We start from the raw sequence: 18865 nt of genomic DNA on the forward strand, positions 1-18865 counted from the left end.
GGAGGCAGCATTGCCATGTGAGAGCACTCTGGGCAGGATGCTGCAGGATGTCCATCAGGGATATTGTTATAATTAGCATTTCTTGGCTGCTCTATGCCACCAGCACCACAGGTTTTCAGTGTGATGACTCCTGACTTAATGTTAATCCTTCAGCTGGCTGCTATGGGCCTGCAATTCCCAGTTGTGTTGCCCCCACTAAATTCTTACCATTATTTAACCCAAACAGGTCAGCTCTGTGCTTTACAAAATACATTTGCTGATCCTGAAGATTTCTAAATGTCTTTCAATCTGGCTGGCTCTATTCCAAACTCTGAAAAATTGCAGGCCCCTGCAGATGCTTTCCTGTCCTTAAGGACAAGTTCTGCCAACTGGAGAACCTCCCTGGGGAGCCCACACACTTCTGAGAGGTTCAAGAGTCCATAGCAAATAACTCCAAAATTAACCATGCAGGCCTCCCCCAAGCCCTCAAAGACACAAGTTCAGATGAATAAAATAAATTTGGAGTTAATAGACCACACTGAATTTGAAATACGACATTTCTAAAATGGGGAGGGGAAATAGAAGACTTGTCCAATAAAAGTTAGAAACTTTCCCCTTTTCATACCTTCTTATCTCCCCAGTGCCTTAGCTGCTTCATTGGAGACACTCTCAAATAATTATATTCCAGAGCAGAGAATTTTTTGGTGGACAGATTTTTTTTTTTTTTTTTAAAGACACGTTAGGGGGAAACAAAACTGGGCTTGTAAGGAGAATGAGTTACATCCTTCTGTTGGCCATTGCTGGTGTGGTTCCACAGCACTGCTGTGAGATAATCACCCATTCTCCTATGCTCTGCCGCTCACCTTAATAACTCTCCCAGGATTTGATGTAATGGTTTACATAACCTTTCTGAAGCATCCTGAATTCTGATGCCTCCAGCACTTAAATGTGACATTGAGTCAACTCTGAGGTACTTTACAGCTGGGTGATGCTGCTTGGGGCTACAGCAGACGATGAATGGAAAAGTTTCACTTACCACAATGAACTTTTTACCAGCTGAGCTGTGTGTCTGGGAGAAATCTCAGGGTCTCAAATCCCGAGCTGGGTTTGTCTCCCTGTCCTGCCTCTGGATCCATGCAGCACCAGGGTTGATCCAGGGCAGCAGCTATGGACTTGAATCCCTGTTACTCGTCTGCATGTGGCCTCTCTGTAGGTACCTGCCTTGGAGCCCACTGGCTGGATGACATTTATAGTCAGCAGGGAGAAAAAAGGCACGTCCAGGCAAAATTCATCTGACCTTTCTCAGGCAGCCACCTTAGAATGAGATTAATCCTGCCCCTGAGAGGCCTTTTCTCTCCATTAGCAATACAGCAGTTCATCCAGCTTGTCCATGGATGCAGGCTGCGTTTGGGCAGATGTATTCCCCTGGATCCCTGCGGCGCTGTAGGATTTGTACGTGGCCAGGGAAGATGCTTTGCTCCTTCCTGGGGCAGAGTGCAGGTGTGGGAGATGGGCAGCCCTGCTTCCCCCCAGCACCCTGCCCAGCTGGGGCTCTGGCACAGGCTGAGAGGGCAGGGATAAAGATAGGCATGTTCTGATATCTGGGGCTGATTCTGCTGTCTTCAAAATCCTGCAGCAATTGCTGGTGTTGACTGCATATGTAAATCTGTATCTATAATAGTCTCTCTCATGTATGTCTGTGTATATATATACGCAGGCACACGTAGATGTGTGTGTATCTAACATATGTGCTCCCAGCCCACACAGCATATGGGCTCCGAGCGCCGCTGGAGCCTGCGCGTTCCTCAGCCCCGGCTCGCGTGGCACCCACGGAGCGGCCGGGGTGACGTCCTGCCTGTGCCGCCTCACCGCTCATCCCGACCTGCCACTGCCCTCCTGATCCTTCCCGCTGGGACTGTCACCCTGCCCAGCGTGGCCGCGGTCCCGCTGTCACTGCGTTCCCCACAAACGGTGTGTGGGGTGGCGGCACCCTCCTATGCGCCCAGGCTTTCAGGGTTTGGTCTGTGCTAGCAGGAGGACGAGGCCTGTGAGGAGCCTTGTGCAGCTCCCAGTGCAGGTGGGTGCAGTGGGATGTAGCAGGCTCCCAGTGCTTCACCGTGGCTCCTTCATTAGTTCATGTGTCTTAATCAACCAGGCTGGCCCTCTGCCAGCAGGGAGTAACTCAGGCTGGGTTCTTGGGCAAGCGCCTTGGGAATGGGAAGGAGCCTGTGGAAAGCACAGCTGTTCCCCAGGCACACACAGGAACCTATCCCAAAGCCCTCGGGGCTTGTGCTACTCCAGATTCTGGGCCAAAATCACTCAGAGAAGGGGTTTTTGGCTCTGCCTTTCACCTTGGGGTGAGATGTGGCTGCAGGGTGTCCCCAGGCCAGCGTCCAGCACGAGTGTCCAGGACACGGTGCTCCAGGTCTGCAGGGAGAGCAGGCTCTCCAGGGTGCTCTCCAACACTCCAATCCCACAGCAGATCGAGGTGCTGCCTGACCCTTTTCCCCATCTCTAGAAAGGTCACCCTGTCTCCCAGCTCTTTCTTTTTCCAGTATGAGTACCTACATCAGACACCGAGCACGGCCTCGGTACTTTGATGCAGGTCCTGCTACCTTGGCTGGACACAGTGAAGCAACATGACTTAATTGTGTGATTTCCAGCCCTGGCGTATTCACAGAATCACAGAATATTCAGAATAAGTCCAGAGGAGCAGAGCTGAGGGAAGCAAGGGTCTGGAGGAGTGCAGGGATGGGGAGGGAGAGCGCACCCAGCTGAGGGTGGTCTCTGTACTGGCTGTGACCTGAGCATGTCCTGCCAAAGCACAGGAAGCAGAGCAGGTAAGGGAGGAGCAGCCAGGTATAAGAAAATTCAGGTGTGCAGCTGGGAAAGAGCCTTTCCATAAGAGAGCTGTTGGTGTCACTGATGTTGGTGGTGTCACTGATGGAAAAATTCAATCACTTCCAATAAGGGAAAAATAATTGTCTTTCGAGGTACAGTAGGTTGTTGTCATTTTCCCATGACACACTCCATCAACTTTCAATTTCTAGTACAAAAGCCCTTCGTTCTTGCTCGGGTCTCTCTAATCCATTGCAGTGAGCACTCCTGGCAGACATGGCATAGGCTGGGGGACTCGTTTGGGAACAGAAAGGCCCAAATTGTACCAAGCTGAGGAGAACACCCAGACCCTGCTGGGCACAGAGGGTGCCAAATGGGGGAAAGCAGCTTGGGTCAACAGTCGGTGAAATGTCTCATCCCCTTGAGCCCCAGGTTCTGTAAAACAAGGAAAACAAAATGCTGAGGGGCTCACATAACTGTGGTAGAGGGGTTTGGGGTGACCTCTGGCACTGGGATCCCAGGCAGGTTTGGCACAGGGAGGCTCAAACCCTCTGGGGCTGGAGGATGCAGGTTCAGCACCATCATCCCCTCTGGTATCCATGGTGGCAGAGAGGAGAGGAAGGGGAGAGCGGCCGGCAGTGATTTGGAGCAGAGGTGTGTGCACAGGAAAGCCAGAGCTTGGCACTTCCCTGCCACTAGATGAAATGAGAGGTGGTGAGCAAATATCCCAGTATCCCAGCCACAGAGCCTTCTCCTCTGGCACTGGAAGAGGAAATATGTATTTAAAACCCCTGCTCTAACAGAGAGAGGTAATGATGTGTTTCAAGGCAGAGCTGGTATCATTCATAAAGCCCGTGCTGCTTAATTATATCTGCCCCATTTAGGAGAAAAATGATTTCCCAGTGAGTTTCTGGTTTGTTTTCCCTCTGTCCTACTGTATCTCACCATGGCCCCAGCTGTATGTCAGGCTCTTTGGGATCTCTGTCTCCAACCACAGCTTGAGGTTGGCTGCCAGCCCCAGGAACTGAGGACTGTCACTGTCATCAAGTGCCAGTCACCCAGAGGGGTCTCAGAGCTCAGGATGGACAGAACTGAGGTGATGCCATCCCACACCGACCCCGGGTGGGGCAGCGGGGGTAGGTCCCTTCTTCTTATGGGACAATAGTTAAGACTAGTTGACCCACAGTCACAGAATCACAAAATATGCTGAGTTGAGAGGGACCCACAAGGATCATTGAGTCCAACTCCTGGCCCTGCACAGGACCATCCCCAAGAGTCACACCAGATGCCCGAGAGCATTTTCCAAACACTTCCTGAACTCTGTCAGGCTTGGTGCTGTGACCACTTCCTTGGGGAGCCTGTACCAGTGGTCAGCCACCCTCTGGCTGAAGAACTTTTTCCTGATATCCAACCTATCTGCCTGCTGCTGGGCACTCAGCCCTGCTGTCCTTGCTGGGGACTCTTTGGGGACCCCAGCATTTTCCTGGCAGGCTCTGGCACACTGCTGTCCACGGGTGCCTGTGCCTGCTGCCAGGGCCACTGCCCGGGGCTATCCTTCCAGAGAGGAGCTTTTCAGGCTGCTTTTAAGCAGCCTTAGCCTGTGGTGCTTTCCTTTCGCCTGTCAGCTCTAGCCTGACATTATTTGGGTAGAAGCAGAGGGGTGGGAGTGTAGAGAGGCAAAATGGTGGCTTTTTTTTATTTCTTGCATTCATAAGACATTTCAAGTGACACACAGAGACAATAACGTATCACTCAGCTCGAGTACAGCTTGAATGGTTTAAAAATACGCTTCTGAACTTTCCACCCCTATTCATGCACAGGCACCATCCCTTTGGGGTCTACACTTTGGCAAGAACAAGCAAGGAGTTAAGCAGCTCGGCAAGACGAGCTATTTATGGATGTTGCAAGCTCCCTGCTCTGCTCCCATACCCCATTCAATCCTCTAATTATGTGCAGTTGTTTCATGCTGTGTCTCACCGCACGCTCTCTGGGGGAAACCGCTGGGGCTTTGCCAGTTGATGAGGAGGGGGTGGGAAGGGGGAAGACTCTGCCACACGCGCTGAGGCAGCCTGAGAAAACAAGGGATGCTGCGAGGTCGTTCGTCTGTGAGCTGTGGGGATACCAGGGCACAGCCCCGGGACCTTCTGGACAAGGAAGCAGAGCTGTAAGAGCAACAGCCCCAGTGGGGGTTACCTGTGGGAAGGAGGATGTAGCAACAGAAGGTGTGGAGAGACTTCCCCCATCCCTGGGCTCAGTCCCCTGTGTCCCCAAGCCCTCCCTGTGAAATGGAGCCCCGAAGCTGCAAGACAAACATGAGAGAGCAGGAGGGACCACAGGGCTTGCCAGCCACTGCTGCCCTCCAGACAATTCCTCTACAGCCAGCTTGGAGAAGAGAGCGGCTGCTGCCAGGACTCTGAGCCTCTTCTGGTTCCTCTGGCAAGTCCACCCAGCTGCAGACTTGCTCCAGGGTAACATGAGAGCTGCCCGTGAAAACTGCCCCTTCCACCTCCGTAAACCCCTGCCAAGACGCTGCTCCAGCATCATAAGAATTTTAGTTAATCTACTAACAGTCTTTGAATAAGTTGACCAAACAAGAAAAGAGACGAGAATAATCTCCGGTGCCTGGAGCTGCGTGGCTGTGTCATTAAAGCAGCTCTGTGAGCATCCTCAGTGCAACAGCCTGCACCCATCTCCCCCAGTGTTTCACACTTCCAAGACACACTCAGCAGCTTTTCTGGCCCTTAGGAATGGTGACAAAGTGGTCTGGGGGAGACCAGCCACAGCCAGCACCCTGTGTCCCCTCCACACTGCTGGGTGAATGGGCACTGGGAGGACTGGAAGGGACGAGCACCCCCTGCTCATCCAGAGGCTGGACAGGGCCAGGGGGATCTGTGCAGAGCCTTGTGGGGTGCGATACCCCCAAGGTTGGCATCTGCAGTCGGTGCTGTCAGACTGGTAAGAGCTGGGGGTTGTTGCTGGTTACACTGGTCTCAGATAAATTGCTCATGGGAACTGGAGATGCCCAGATCCAGTTTTTTGTGTGGGTCTACCCGGCATGCAGGGCTGTTACCTTCCCTCTGTATCTCTACTCATGTCTCTCCTTCCCCCTCCAGTTCTCTGCCTTGCACTTCCCTTCTGGCTCATCCTGGCCAGCTCCAGTGATCCTGGGTCTCCTGGGTCCTTCTTCCCCGTACAAGTGTGGCCCAGCTCTGCCCAGGAATGGCAGACAGAGCAGTAATGTCTTCTTCTCCTTTTACCCTCCCCAACTGGACCAAAGGTCATCTACCCATACATTGCACCCCTGGGAAGGGTGCTCAGACCCAGAAACTTTCACAAATATATCCACATGAGTGAGTTACCTGACCTGTGCCTCTGCTGTCATTTGAGCCCTTCCAGCCATCCACCGTGCACCCAGCCTGCTCCCAAGCCCATCAGCAGGGAAGGGAGGCTGTGGCCAAGCCCCTGTGTGGTCCCAGCAGGCACAGGCAGTCCACATCCACCTCCATCTGCCACAGGCAGCCCCAGCACCACACACCTGGGCTCGGGGAGCTGGCCTGTCCCTCCATCTGCTCTGTCTGTGGGGAGAGGGGCTACACCACCAGTGGCCCTCCAGCAGCTCAGTTCAGCTCTGGACAGCCTTGGGTGCAGGCAGGGTCCTGGCAGTCCCTGCCCATGGAGGTTTAGGTGCTGAAAGGGCCCCTCTGTGCCTCCGCAGTGCAGCAGGAGTTTGGGGTTCAGCCCCCATGAGAACAGGCGTCCCTTCCCCTGGAAGCCCGGTTTGGTGGGTGCTCATGGGGTGCTGGGGACCACTGCCATGGGGCCCTTGCTGTGGAGTGGGGAATGCTGCCAGGAGCCAGAGGCTCCCCCTCCTTCCCAGCTCTGCTCTGCATGGGTTTGCTGTATTCTCACCTGATTAGTGGATTCGAAATGCAGCCTTTAGCTTTGAGACCCAAAATAGATGTCAGGTTGTCTTTACTCCGCTGAAGGCTCCTTAGTATGTAAATCCCTCCCCAGCACGGTCGGTGTGGCACGGTGCTTCCGAAGGGATGGCACCTCTGGGATCCTGGCTTTCCTGGGCATCCCCACCCCAGTTCCTGCTCAGCAGTGTCCTGCTGGGCAGGGGCTTCCCCTGGCCCTGCTTGCAAGCCGTGGTGCAGTGAGGTGCTGGCACAGCCCCCGTGCCAGGCACGTGTTAGGGATGGTGCTTTGCATCCCTCCTCCACTCCCCCTTCTCCCCTGCGCTACATGGCGCCCGGCAGGTTTCCAGGGAGGCACTGGGGCCAGCGGGCAGTGACATTTGTTTTGTCACTTACGCTGTCGTCACCAAAAAACCCCTAAAACATAGCTGCCTCTAGGGGAGAGCTGGGCCCGCTGACATTCGCTTCATCTCACAGCAGCTAACGCATCCGGCAGCATCCCCAGGAACCGTGCGCTCTGCGCCGGGACAAACGAGCTCCGTGCTGCCGGCAGTGTCCCCCTGCTGGGGTCCAGCTGGGCACAGGCAGGACCTCCCCAGGGGTCAGAGACACCCCGTGCTACAACAGCCCCCCACGAGCCGTGGGCTCTGCGGAGAGCAGAGTGAGTTCATTTAGTGGCGTTATTTGCATGGTACTTTTGCAGTGTTCCCCACCTTGTAAAGATTGAGTCAAAAACCAGCGCCTGAGGAACTGCCTCTATTAAACTGATGTTCATTAGAGTTGACTTGGTGCTACCTCATTAGGCTGCTGTAATTGAAGGAGTTAATTGATTATCAATAGTTTGAGTTCCCTCTCCTCATGCCCACAAGGCCCTACTGGGTGTTCTTCGGGGGCCAGCATTCATCATGAGGCTGGGACGTGCCTCGCTGCTGGCAGTCACAGCTTGGGCTGCTCCGCGCGTCCCCATCTCCGTGCTGTGCCCGTCGTGATGCCGGCACTGCCGGCAGCATTTTCCGCGTGGGTCCTTTGCGTTCAGCTTATTCATCCAGATTTGGCACTTGCTCGAAACTGTCTAAAATACTTCTGATGGCTCCCCTTTCCGCGGCTGTTCTTTAATGCATATGTATTCTATTTGGAGAGGCTGCGTGTGGGGGTTTGGTGACTCTCTCCTGGGTGTGAAAGCAAAAGCAGAGCCTCCGAAGCAGCTGCTCCCTGAGCAGCTCCGTCCTGCAGCGCAGGGATGGGGGGCACAGCCTGGGGGGGCCCGGCTGCCCGGGGGCTGCGTGGCCATGCTCGCACGCTGGTTTTCCTGAGCTTGGACTGACTCCCTCGCACAGACACGTGCTGCTGACTCAGTCACACCTCTGCTGTTTTTAGAGGCGGCCTTCTAACACCCTGCCTCGTTCAGCAGAAACCAGGGAGATGCTGTGCTTCCCCCAGCCAGCCTGAAAACACATCCCCTGCACTCAGGAGCGACTCTTGGGCTGCTCATCCTGGCCCTCGGCTGCTGGAAATGGGACAGGCGTGGGTTTTGGAGTGAGACAGGTCTGTGCTCAGCCCTCCTGCCTTAGAGATCTCTGCCTCCTGTCCTGCCCTCAGAGTTCACCCTCACGTGGCCCTCCTGCCAGGAGCAGTGCCCAGAGCATCCGCAGGTACCCCCAGGAGCTGATGGTCCATTGCTGCGCCCAGAAGACCATGGGTGACATGGAAGTGGTGATGCTGCAGCAGGCAAGCTGGGAATGGAAAAGAGGATCCTCTCCATACCTGCATCCTCACACCTCCACGAGGGCACAAACCAGAAAGCCTCGGAAAGCCAGAGGGTAGGGCTGCCACAGGCCATCTATCGGCTGCCAGATTTTTTTAGGCAAATACCAGTCCCCAGCCCCAGCTCAGGGTCTGTGCGGCATCACAGGCGACAGCACAGACAGTGAGGTGGGAGGTAGACAAGCCAGGAGGAAACTGTTGCTCCCCAACTTCGTTAGCTTTAACTAACGAGCTGTTTATAGGAGTGACATGACACCTGCTTTCCTCTTTATAAATTCAATAATTTATGAAAGGTATTAAAGGCAAAACAGCCTCCCGGATAAAGCCTGTGATGCGTGTACGCTGGGTATTAGCCAGACGGGACAATGAGCTACACTTGAATAACACACGAAGATATTTACCCTCTCCCTCTATAAATTATTAAGGGGCTTTTTTGCACGTAATTACATGAGCTTTTATGTTTCTCACTCCCTGCTTTTAATCCTTTTTGGAATGGTGCCAGTCACTTACAACAGGAGCTGAGCAAACAGCAAGCGCTGTGGCTGGGTTTGGGGCTGGCTTTGGGGTCACTGCAGATGATGGAGATGCAGGAAGGGGCATGGCTCTGAGCCCATCCCGCTCGGCACCGGGCACACCCCGCAGGGGGGACACAGACGGCGCCAGCCCTGTGGGGCTGGGATGGGGTTTGGCCCCAGCAAGAGGTGCTTTTCCTCGGCGTGGTTCTGGGGAGGTGGCTGTGGGAAAGTGCAAAGCAGGCTCCAGTGTTTTAAACACCCTCCAACTGTGCATGCAAATCAATTATATGCAGATGTAATTGGGCATGCAAATGTCACTAGGAGGCTGTTTACATGTGCAGTGTACATTAGGGGAGCACGTATGTGTGCAAAGGAACACTGGGAATATTAGTAATAATTACACCCAGAGAGTGTCCCGGTGCTGGGTCTGCCACTGCTGCTTCTCCAGCTCTGCCCTTCAGAGCTCCCTCTGTACCCTGCCCCATGCCAGACCCTCCCTTCCCTGACTGACGTGTTTGCTCCCTGGCCTGTGCTCAGCAGGGCAGCCCAGCTCCCCCCTGCTCCCCCATGCCACCTGCCAGTGTGGCTGCAGCCCCAGCTGAGCCATGCCCATCTCAGCCTGCCAACTGGCGGGGGCCAAACTTCTTTTAAGCATTAAGATGAGGAGCCCATTTCATCCCCTTCAGGCGCCCTGACCCCTTTTTCTTAGTTGCCAAGTATTTGTGAGTCAGCCCCAGCAGAATGGCACCCACATCACCTCCCCATCCTCCATGCCCAGGACAGCCTTTGCTTTTTCAGTGTGGGCAATTGACAGGACTCTCCTGTCCTCCATACTCACAGCTCTCTCCAAGCCCTCTCTCCTTTGTGCCAAATTCTTTAATCATTGCTCTTTGTCCTGTTGTGCAGCTCCTATTCTTACACCAAGCTGTTAAAAAGCTGTCACTGTCATAAATTCCTTGTCCCAGAAATTATCTTTCATCTCCTGAACGTGGGCAACAATAGGCACTGAGGTGCTTGATATTATTAATACCTTCTATATATGTGTCAATGGGCTTAAGAACTTAATGGAGCCTTTTCCCTCAGCCCTTCATGCCACGTGTTTGGGCTGCTTGACAGAGCAGTCAAGCTATCAGTGCTTGACTCAGGCTGACATGAGGACATGTGGCCTCTCTCCATTCCAGAATGTTGCATAGAAAGGCCTGATTTCCACACCCAGAATTCAGATGGGTCGGGGTGGTGACAGTGCCCTGACAGAGACGTGGATGAGCTGAGCTGGGGCAGACCCTGTGTATCAGCAGCTTACCCAATCTTCAGTAGCACTTGCAGAGGGAGCCTACACAAAGGCTTCTTTCTCCTCTTTATCCCTCTTCTCCAGAGCTTCATGGAGTCATGTAGGATTTGAGATGTGCAAGGCATGAGCAAAGCCTCTCCTAGCTCTCACCTCGCTTTCAGCTGGACAGAGAGCTGGAGATGAGTCCAGCCACGCACCTGCAGCATCCAGCAAGTGAGGCTGTGGTGGGGACAGTGGAAGGATCCCCTCCACAGCCTCACAGCCCCAGCCCATGTCTAGGGGGACATTCTGTGGCTCCTGCCTCTGCTGTCCCAAGTGAATGGCTGGTGGTCAAAGAATTTTTGGATTGTTCTGCTCCAAATCAATAAGCTGACCAGAGCAGGGAGCAGTACAAGACAGTACAGAGGGAAAGCATTAGGATAATACTTGATAAGGATCCTCAGTTTCACTGAGGAGCAGCCGTACAATGCGGAATTTGGATTCCTTCCAGCTGATAATGAGAAGCCACTGGACTGACTCAGCCTGCTGTGAGGAGGCATCAGCACACATCCAGATGGCCGTGGGGACGGGGGAGCAGGAATATCCTGCTTTGCCTCTTCATCCCACGCCCCCCACACACCCTGAAATGTCACCACCTCCAAGGGAGAACGTGATCTGGGAGCACATTTCTCCCTGACTGCATCTGCAGGGGCCCGGTGGAACAGCCATCCTCAGGAACAAGGGTTCCTCAGGAACAAGGGTTCCCCAGGAACAGGTCCTGCTGCCAGCAGGGCAGTGCTGAGGAGGGCAGGGGAGGTCTGTGTCCATGTGACGTGCAAGGCACGCACAAGACATCAGGGTGACCTTTTCCTCTCTGTCCCAAGCAGCCAGGAGTTTATGGTGCCTTCTCCAGGGACTGGTTAGGACAGGATCAAGGAGCTGGTTGCTGGTCGAGCGCAGGGGACATGAGAGGTACCCTCCTCTCCGGATGTGCAGGGGCAGAGCAGGGACAGACCCTCCCCCGTTCCTGCTGCCAGAGGGAGGAGGCTGGAGGGGCAGACAGCCGATCTGGCGTTCCCAGAGCCAGCGCTGGCAGAACTTCAAGGTGTGGTACATCTTATCTCTGCCTGGCATTTGCATGTATTTTCTCAGCTCAGCTTGTTACGACAAAAGTGTGAAAATCTGAAAGAAAAGGAATGATAATAATAATGGGAGTAATTAAAATCCACCTCCCTCCTGCCAGCTCGGCCCTTTCTAGACCTATTGCGGCATCCCTGGACACGTGCACGGAAACCAAAGGAGAGAGCACGTCCCGAGTCTCTCCCCTGAGGGACAGGTCTGTTCCCACTGCCCAGGTCCCTCAGCAGTGTGCAGGTGCTGCCTCTCTGGGAGGGAGCTGAGAGCAGGGATAAACTCCTGCCTCATGCCAGCAGAAGGGAACCATCTGCCACAGCCCGTTATCATCCCAGGATGGCAGTGGCAAAGAGCTGGAGCATCTGTCTGAGGGACGAGCCCCCGCAGATGGACACCCAAATGTTCTTGCCATTCCCTGCAGGTTTTAAAGAGGAACATGTTCAATGAGGGCGTGTGAGCCGAGCTGCTCTGCAGCATCCAGGGGCTGCACACAGGTCAGCACAGGATAGTGGCACCTGGAGGGCTGGGGCACTGTGGGTCACTCCATGCTGCAAAAAGGACGTTGACCCAAAACAGCTGGAGTTGGTCTCTACGACATGGGGGAGGCCAGTAGAGGTGATGGGAAAGGGAAAAAAGGCATGTTATCAGCAAAGCTGTCAGCTGCACGTGGCTACAGGCTGTTAGTGGGGACAGGAGGGGATGGTACTTCCCATGAGGCTTGGTTCTGTGCTTCTGGCTGTCCCCAGCACACTGTCACCCATGCTACAGCACCTCAGGGACATTAACAGTAAGCTCACCAGTCATGACAGGTCAATAAATGCAGAAACACTGGAGCCTTTGGGGCTTCCAAGCAGGGCCAATGCCGTTCCTCCAGCAGAGACCAGCAGGGTTCACTGCTGCCAGGATCTGCCTTTGTCCAATGTGTCCTTGAGGCTGTTGGGGTGAGAAGTGTTGCCCATGAGGTGGGCTGAGGGTTAAAGAGAGAAAAACCCAAACGGCAGTGCTGCTCCTTGGGCAGGTTGGTTGCACTGGCTGCTCTTACACTCTGGCACTGTGTAAGGAAGGGCAAGGAAGGGCCTTGGGGCTCCAGCTGAGAGAGCAGCTCTTGGGTGATGTTTTTTTCTCTCTGCACTCTCCATCTTTCCCACTGCCTCTCCCCACTGCTGGCCAAAATGTACAGTGTAGCTGTCAAAGCAAACCAGGGCTGTGTCCCACTGCCATTCCTGGGGCACTTGTGCTGCCCTCACCTCCCCTGCTGCCCCTGGTCCCTCCACCCAGGTCCAAAACCATGGAGACATAGAATGGTTTGCATTGGAAGGGGTCTCAAAGATCCTCTAGTTCCAAACTCCTGCCAGGAGCAGGGACACCTTCCACTTAGGTCAGAGCCTAAGCCACCTGAGCTGGCTTTGGACACTTCCAGGGAAGGGGATCACACGCTGAGGGTACACAAAAGGCAGGGTCTGCACAGGACTGTTCTGTAGCAGAGGTGTGCACGGATGCCATCTCAGCCCAAAAGCTCATCCCTGCTCCTGCACACCCGGTGCCCCGTCCTCTGCCGCTCGGCTCGCTCCCAGGGCGGGGATGGCCGTCGGAGCCGAGGTGGGAAAGACGGTCTTGGAAGGCCCCCTGCTTCCAGGCAGTGCATAGCATCACTCTCACACGCCACCAGTGCTGCGTGCATGGCGTACTTGCCGTGGCTTTGTGGAAGGGTTGAGGTGAAATTTCCCCCCTCATACACCAGCAACTCCAGGAATTATTCCCGAGTGTTACTACTGAATACGCGGTGCCCTGCACTTCAGTGGGGCTTTAACGGGGAGGGGACGGACGGAAGCATTTAGAAACGGCATTCATCGCTCTTAGCCTGTCTTTTGTCCTCTGTTTTTTTTTTCTGGCCGCATTCGGATTGCCGGCTTTGTCTGTGTTTGTGAAGTGCTATTAGCATCGATGGCATTGCTGCCATAGCCATAACAATAAGAGGCATCGATCCGCACTGAGTAAAGGTCTGAGGACCACTGAGAACAGCCAGGCTGAGTTTCCTTGGTGGCAGGAGGAGAGCTCGTGCACGAACACACGCGTTGTCACCCCACTGTGTTTCTTGCCACGAGGATGCTGTGCCCAAGCCCACGCAGGGATACACACCTGACGGGTACCCACTCTCCCAGCCGAGCCGGGGTCTGTGCCTGTGGGAGCCGAGCAGTGGGCAGGAGCGGGAGCAGAGAGCTGGAGTGATTCAGCCCTCAGCTGCCGAGTTCACCGTGCCCACCCTTTGTTTATTCCTCCTCTGCTCAGGAGCTCGCCTGTGCCAAGCAGGAGGATAACGGAGCTCCGGGCAGGCAGCAGCCTCTGCCTGAGTGCCAGGAGGGGCTCGAGCTTCCCGGGGCTTGCTCGTAGCCCAGTGCAGGGACAGGAGCTTGGGATGGCCTCTCCTGTGCTCCATGGCAGGCTGGGGATGGCCATCGCACAGGAGAGGCCTGGGGCCAGCACAGACCTCTCACTTGCTCAAAGAGCCGTTCAAGGGAAGGCTCATGGGACCCAACGAAGAGACTCGTGGCCCCAGCCCGAGTGCCCCTGCCTTGGGTCCGCCTTGGCCGGCAGCCAGGGACAGCTGGGTAGAAGCAGGACAGAGCAGGAAGCACCCCAGGAGAGCCCAGCCCGGAGGAAGCAGGGAGGGAAAGTGCACGTTACAAGCAAAGTTTGTGTCCATTACTGCTGGAGAAATCAGCCTCAGCTGCGAGAGCCAGCGCTGGGCAAATCTAGCGCTGCTGGATAAAGAGTGTCCATTATGGAAGGGGGGAAGCGGTGGGCAGCGCTCGGGAAGTCGTGTGCTTAGTCCTGGATAAAGGCCATCAGCTCAGCACGCGCCGGACCCTCCGAGGGGGCTCTGGGGTCGGCAGGTCCCAGACCTGTCCTCGGAGGCGTCCCCTCACCGCCGGCAGCCCTTTCCCTCTTACGTGCCGGGGTGGGGGGACAGTGTAAAGAGGAGCAAAGCGCAGTGCTGAGGTAGCTGCTGTAGGACGGACCCTCCGGAATCCTCAGGGTAGCCCGGCACCGTCCCCCGGCAGACGCGGGGAGGGCTGGGCACCGACGCGACGGTGACGGGCAGAGCTCCGTTGGCCCGTCCTCTGCGGGCAGCGAGGCTGCACCGGCGGCGGGGCGGGGGCTGCGAGGGCCCCCATCCATCGAGCGGCCCCGGTTGGCGGGGGAGCCATCCCCGCTCCCCCCGCCCCGCAGCCCCGGGGACCCGCACCCCCCGCGCGGAGCGGGGGCGGCGGCGGGAGGAGGGACCGGCCGCGGCCGCCGCTGCCGTGCTCGCCGCTCCGCGCACCGCCCCGCACCCGCCGGCGGCTCCTCCCGGAGGGGAGGCGGGGGCCGGCGGCACCCGGCCCGGCCCCGCCGCGGCAGACCCGGCCGGCGGAGCGGGCGTGCGGAGCCCGGGCTGAGCCAGCCGCCCGCCCGCCCGCGGGGGCGATGCCGCCGCCCCGAAGCGCCGCCGGCCGCCCGGGCGCGGAGGGCAGGGAGCCGCCGGCCGCGCGGCCCTAGGGCGGCCCCGGCGGGGCCCCGTGCCCGGCCCGGCCCGGCCCGGCCCTCCCTCCCCCGGGCGCGGGACTGGGGGGCGGCCCGGCCCCGGGAGCGCCGCCGCCGCCGCTCCGTGTGCTGTCGCTGCGGAGAGGGGGAGCTGCGCTACTGCAGGTGGAGGTTTGGCGGGGGGGCCGGGGGAGATGCCATTTCTGACCGAAGGAGATCGCCGGCGAGGATGAGATGCGGGTAAGCGGGACGGGGGACCGGAGCGGGGCACGGGGCTGGCGGGACCGGCGGGGCGGGGAGCGGCGTGGGGGGCTCCGTGGCCCCGGGACGGCGCTGCCTCGGGGCCGGTCCCGCGCCGGTGCGGAAGGCGCGGGGCTGGGAACTTGGTGCGTGCCCCGGGGGTGCGGGGGAGCCGTGTGCTCCGGGGGCTGCCGCCCTCCAGCCCCGCCGGTGCGGATGCTGCCGCCTCCTCGCCCCGCTCCGCCCGGGCGCTCCCCTCTGCCCGTCTCCTCCCCGCACCGTTCCCGCAGCCTCGGCGCAGCCCCTGCGGGAGCTAGGAACCAGGCGGGGTCGGGATTCGGGGCCGGGGTCCCAACGGGGGAGCTGGGGCTCGGTGGGACTGAGGCTGTGTCCTGATGGGGAGTATCGTCCTCCTCTCCTGGTAGTTCCCGGGTGAATTGGCCGGCCTGGAGCAGATGCCTTGTTCAGGTAGGGAACGGAGAGTCTGGACAGCGCTACCCTCCGGGACTGGCAGGGGAGCAGGGATCAGCCTCAAGCTGGCTGTGCCCGTCTCCTGCCCAGCAAGGGTTAACTCAAGAGGAGGAATTGTTCCTCTGCCCATCCCCAAAGCAGAGGCATTAAGGGTTAAAGACGGGCAGAGACAGCTCTCCAGCCCTGAGACTGGAGGCAGGAGTCATGGGGAAGGAGTATTTTTCAGGGCAGGGGTTCACTTCTCTGTCACCAGCCCCCAGCCTGGAGATAGGTGAGTCGGGGACGTGGGGAGCTAATGCCGAGTGGGGTGATTGCTCAGGCTCCGGGAGGGCTCGGGGGGCTCTGAAGGGTCCCCCTGCCTGGGCTCAGCTCCACACCCCGGAGCCAACCCAGAGAACTGGAGAAGCTGGGCCAGGGTCAGGCTGCGGGTGCGGGCTCTGCCCTCGGTTTGTGTCTGGCAGAAAAAAGAAGCGGTTAATGTCAAAGGAGCTCTTAATGTCAAAGGAGCTCCACAGGGCAGTGGGGATTGCGAGAATGCCCAAAAGCCTGCTTGGCAGAAGGGCTCTGGGAGCCCTCCCGGGCGGTGCCGGTGCTTGTTGCTCTCCGTTCCTGTGTGTAGGTTATTGGATTTTTCACCTTGCGCCTTGGACGTGTAAATAAAAAGCCCGAGTGATGGGTACAGGCACGACTCGATCCAGGTGCTGGAGATGCCACCTCCGAGAAGGACTGGCAGCGCTGGTGCCGCGAAAGGGATTTGCACGAGGAGGGAGGGACAGCGGGCGAGCGTGGGCTCTGGTGGGATCGGGTCTGCTCGGGCTGGTTGGCGTCGCCCCTCCCTGCCTGTCCCTGCCCCAGCTGCCGCCCCAGCAATCGCCATCCGCGCTCCTTCCCAGCAAACGCCTTTTCCAGCAAGCGACTGTCGCCGCTGGCCGGCAGCAGGGGATCGGTGTGACAGCCCTGCTGCTCTCCGGGGTCTCGACTCGCGGGGGGAAGTTCAGGCATTCCCAGGAAGAGCCCCACTCTATGGATCTCCCTCCACCTCCCCTTCCTCTGCACCATCTCCCAGAGTCCGGCTGTGGCTCTGCAATGATACCCCTTCCCCAGCCCCATCCCAGCCCTCCTGCCAGCCTTAACCCTCTCCTCACTGCTCTGCACCTTGCAGCAGCCCTGACCTGACCTTCACGCGTGCTGGAGACAGCTGTGGAGCAGCAGTGTGGCCGTGCCTCCGGCCATCTCCTCCACCACGGGGGCTGCACAGGACTGCCCAGCCCATCCCCACCCGAAGGCAGCTATCCCAGCCCCTGTCCCAGCCCATCCCCACCCGAAGGCAGCTATCCCAGCCCCTGTCCCAGCCCATCCCCACCCAAAGGCAGCTATCCCAGCCCCTGTCCCAGCCCATCCCTACCCGAAGGCAGCAATCCCAGCCCCTGTCCCAGCCCATCCCCACCCAAAGGCAGCTATCCCAGCCCCTGTCCCAGCCCATCCCTACCCCACAGCAGCCCATCCCCACCCCATGACAGCTGCCCCAGCCCATTTGCACCTTACAGCTGCTATCCCAGCCTGTCCCCACCCCACAGCACCTATCCCAGCCCTTACCCACCCCAACACCAGCTATCCAGCCAGCATCACTGCCCAAACCTTTGTTCCCCCTGCTTCTTCCCTGTCCGTTCCCCTGGCTCCAAGAGCACGCTGTCCCTGTCCTGGACCTCTTGCAGGTCAGATGGCCAGAGCAGCCGTGCCTGTCCCAGGTGCCAGGAGCAGGGCCAGCTCCCTCTCCCGGTGCCAAAGCCCCACCCAGCCCTCTGCCCATCCAGCAGGGTGGGCTGGGGCACGGTAGGAGGACGTGTCTGGGTTGGCTGTGCCTTCTCACCTGCTGCTTGTTGCTCCTTCCTGGATCCCGTTGGCGCGGCTGCTGAATGCTGTGCATGAGAGGGGGCCTCTGGAGCTCTCATGATGAGCAAGGCCATGAGGGAAATGTGCCCCTGGGCTAAAGCCTCCACGTCTTCCCACAGAGGGTTTTCCCCACAGCACCTGCCTGCTCCAGTGCTCAGGCAGCCCCAGCTCTCGCTGGGTCTCATGGAATGGGCAGGAGGTGACTGGAGGAGACAGTGGAGCTGCTTTTACAACTCCTGGGGAAGCATCAGGTTTTCCAGGCCTTCTTGTGGACGGATTAATTACTCAACAAATGACTGTACCACTGTAACACTGTACTGTGCTGCAGTTACTCTACACCTGTAATGTAATTACTGTGTGATACCTCCAATTACCACTGTTTCCTGGAAGGTTAACAGCCTCACTGAAGGACTTCTGTTTTCTCTAGTGTCCTCCTTCACGTAGCCACAGTAGCACTGCTGAAGTTAGCGCTGCTCCATGTAAGTGACAAGTATAAAATCCTCTGACTTGAGGCTTTAATTCAGAGGTTGATAAATCACTTTATAATAACACCACAATTATAGTGTAATTACAGTTGTTGAATTATAAAACACAACACAACCTGTTGGGGCTCGATGAGGTACATTGGATGACCACTGGGTGCTGCTATTTGGTGGGACCCTGTCCTTGGAGGCAGAGTTGGCAATGGGCATATTTCTGTGAACATTTGGGTGGAAAATACAACTCACAGCTTGGCCAGGGTGGGTGTTTGGTCTCTCCAACACACCCAGTGCACTGAGTCAGCAGCTCTCCTTTGTTCTCTGCTGAGCCTCAAGCAGGGCTCATCCTACCATGAGCAGAAATGGCTTTTGGTGGGAAAAGAGCCAGAAGAGCTTTTCAGGTAGCAGGGAAGGCTGGGATGAGAGAGGAAAGGGTTCCAAATGCTTAACTCAAATCAAACAACCCAAGAAAAACAAAGGGGGAAAGAAACGGAAGGCCATGACCTCAATTTTCTTCTTAGTCAATTTTTTCCACTTTCTTTCCATCTGGGAAAGTAAAAATGGGAGCTTTTGGCAGGGAATGGCTGTGGGGAGAGAGATTTCTTGCCTCTGCTGTGTGTCCCAGCACCCTGTGACCATGCCTGGGGACTTGCCTTACTCACAGCCGGTGCTGGTGGCTGTTTGAACCTGCTGCCTGTTGGGCAGTGCCAGGGCATGTGTGATACAGAGGGGGAGAGGGCTGTCTGGGGATGGGGCTTATTTGGGGAAGAGTCCCCCCTTCCCAGTGCTTCCCCAGCCCCCAGGCACCGTCAGCAGCATGGTGTGGCCTCTGTCCCCTTG

General features: G+C 57.2%; 1 protein-coding gene across 5 annotated transcripts in view; it reads left to right on the forward strand.

Moving 5' to 3' along the window:
• Positions 1-18865, forward strand: part of LINGO1 (leucine rich repeat and Ig domain containing 1) — a 142874-nt gene that overhangs the window by 111355 nt on the left and 12654 nt on the right. The window contains exon 1 of one of the 5 annotated variants that reach the window (XM_068204391.1): positions 14893-15182. The exons of the other annotated variants lie outside the window; for them this stretch is intronic. Coding sequence (XP_068060492.1) covers positions 15177-15182 — 6 coding nt within the window. The 5' untranslated portion in view covers positions 14893-15176. Of the gene's footprint in view, positions 1-14892; positions 15183-18865 lie in introns of those variants that run through there. 5 annotated transcript variants of the gene reach the window in all.

The sequence above is a fragment of the Anomalospiza imberbis genome, chromosome 13 (genome assembly GCF_031753505.1).
Source record: "Anomalospiza imberbis isolate Cuckoo-Finch-1a 21T00152 chromosome 13, ASM3175350v1, whole genome shotgun sequence".
Lineage (NCBI taxonomy): Eukaryota > Metazoa > Chordata > Aves > Passeriformes > Viduidae > Anomalospiza > Anomalospiza imberbis.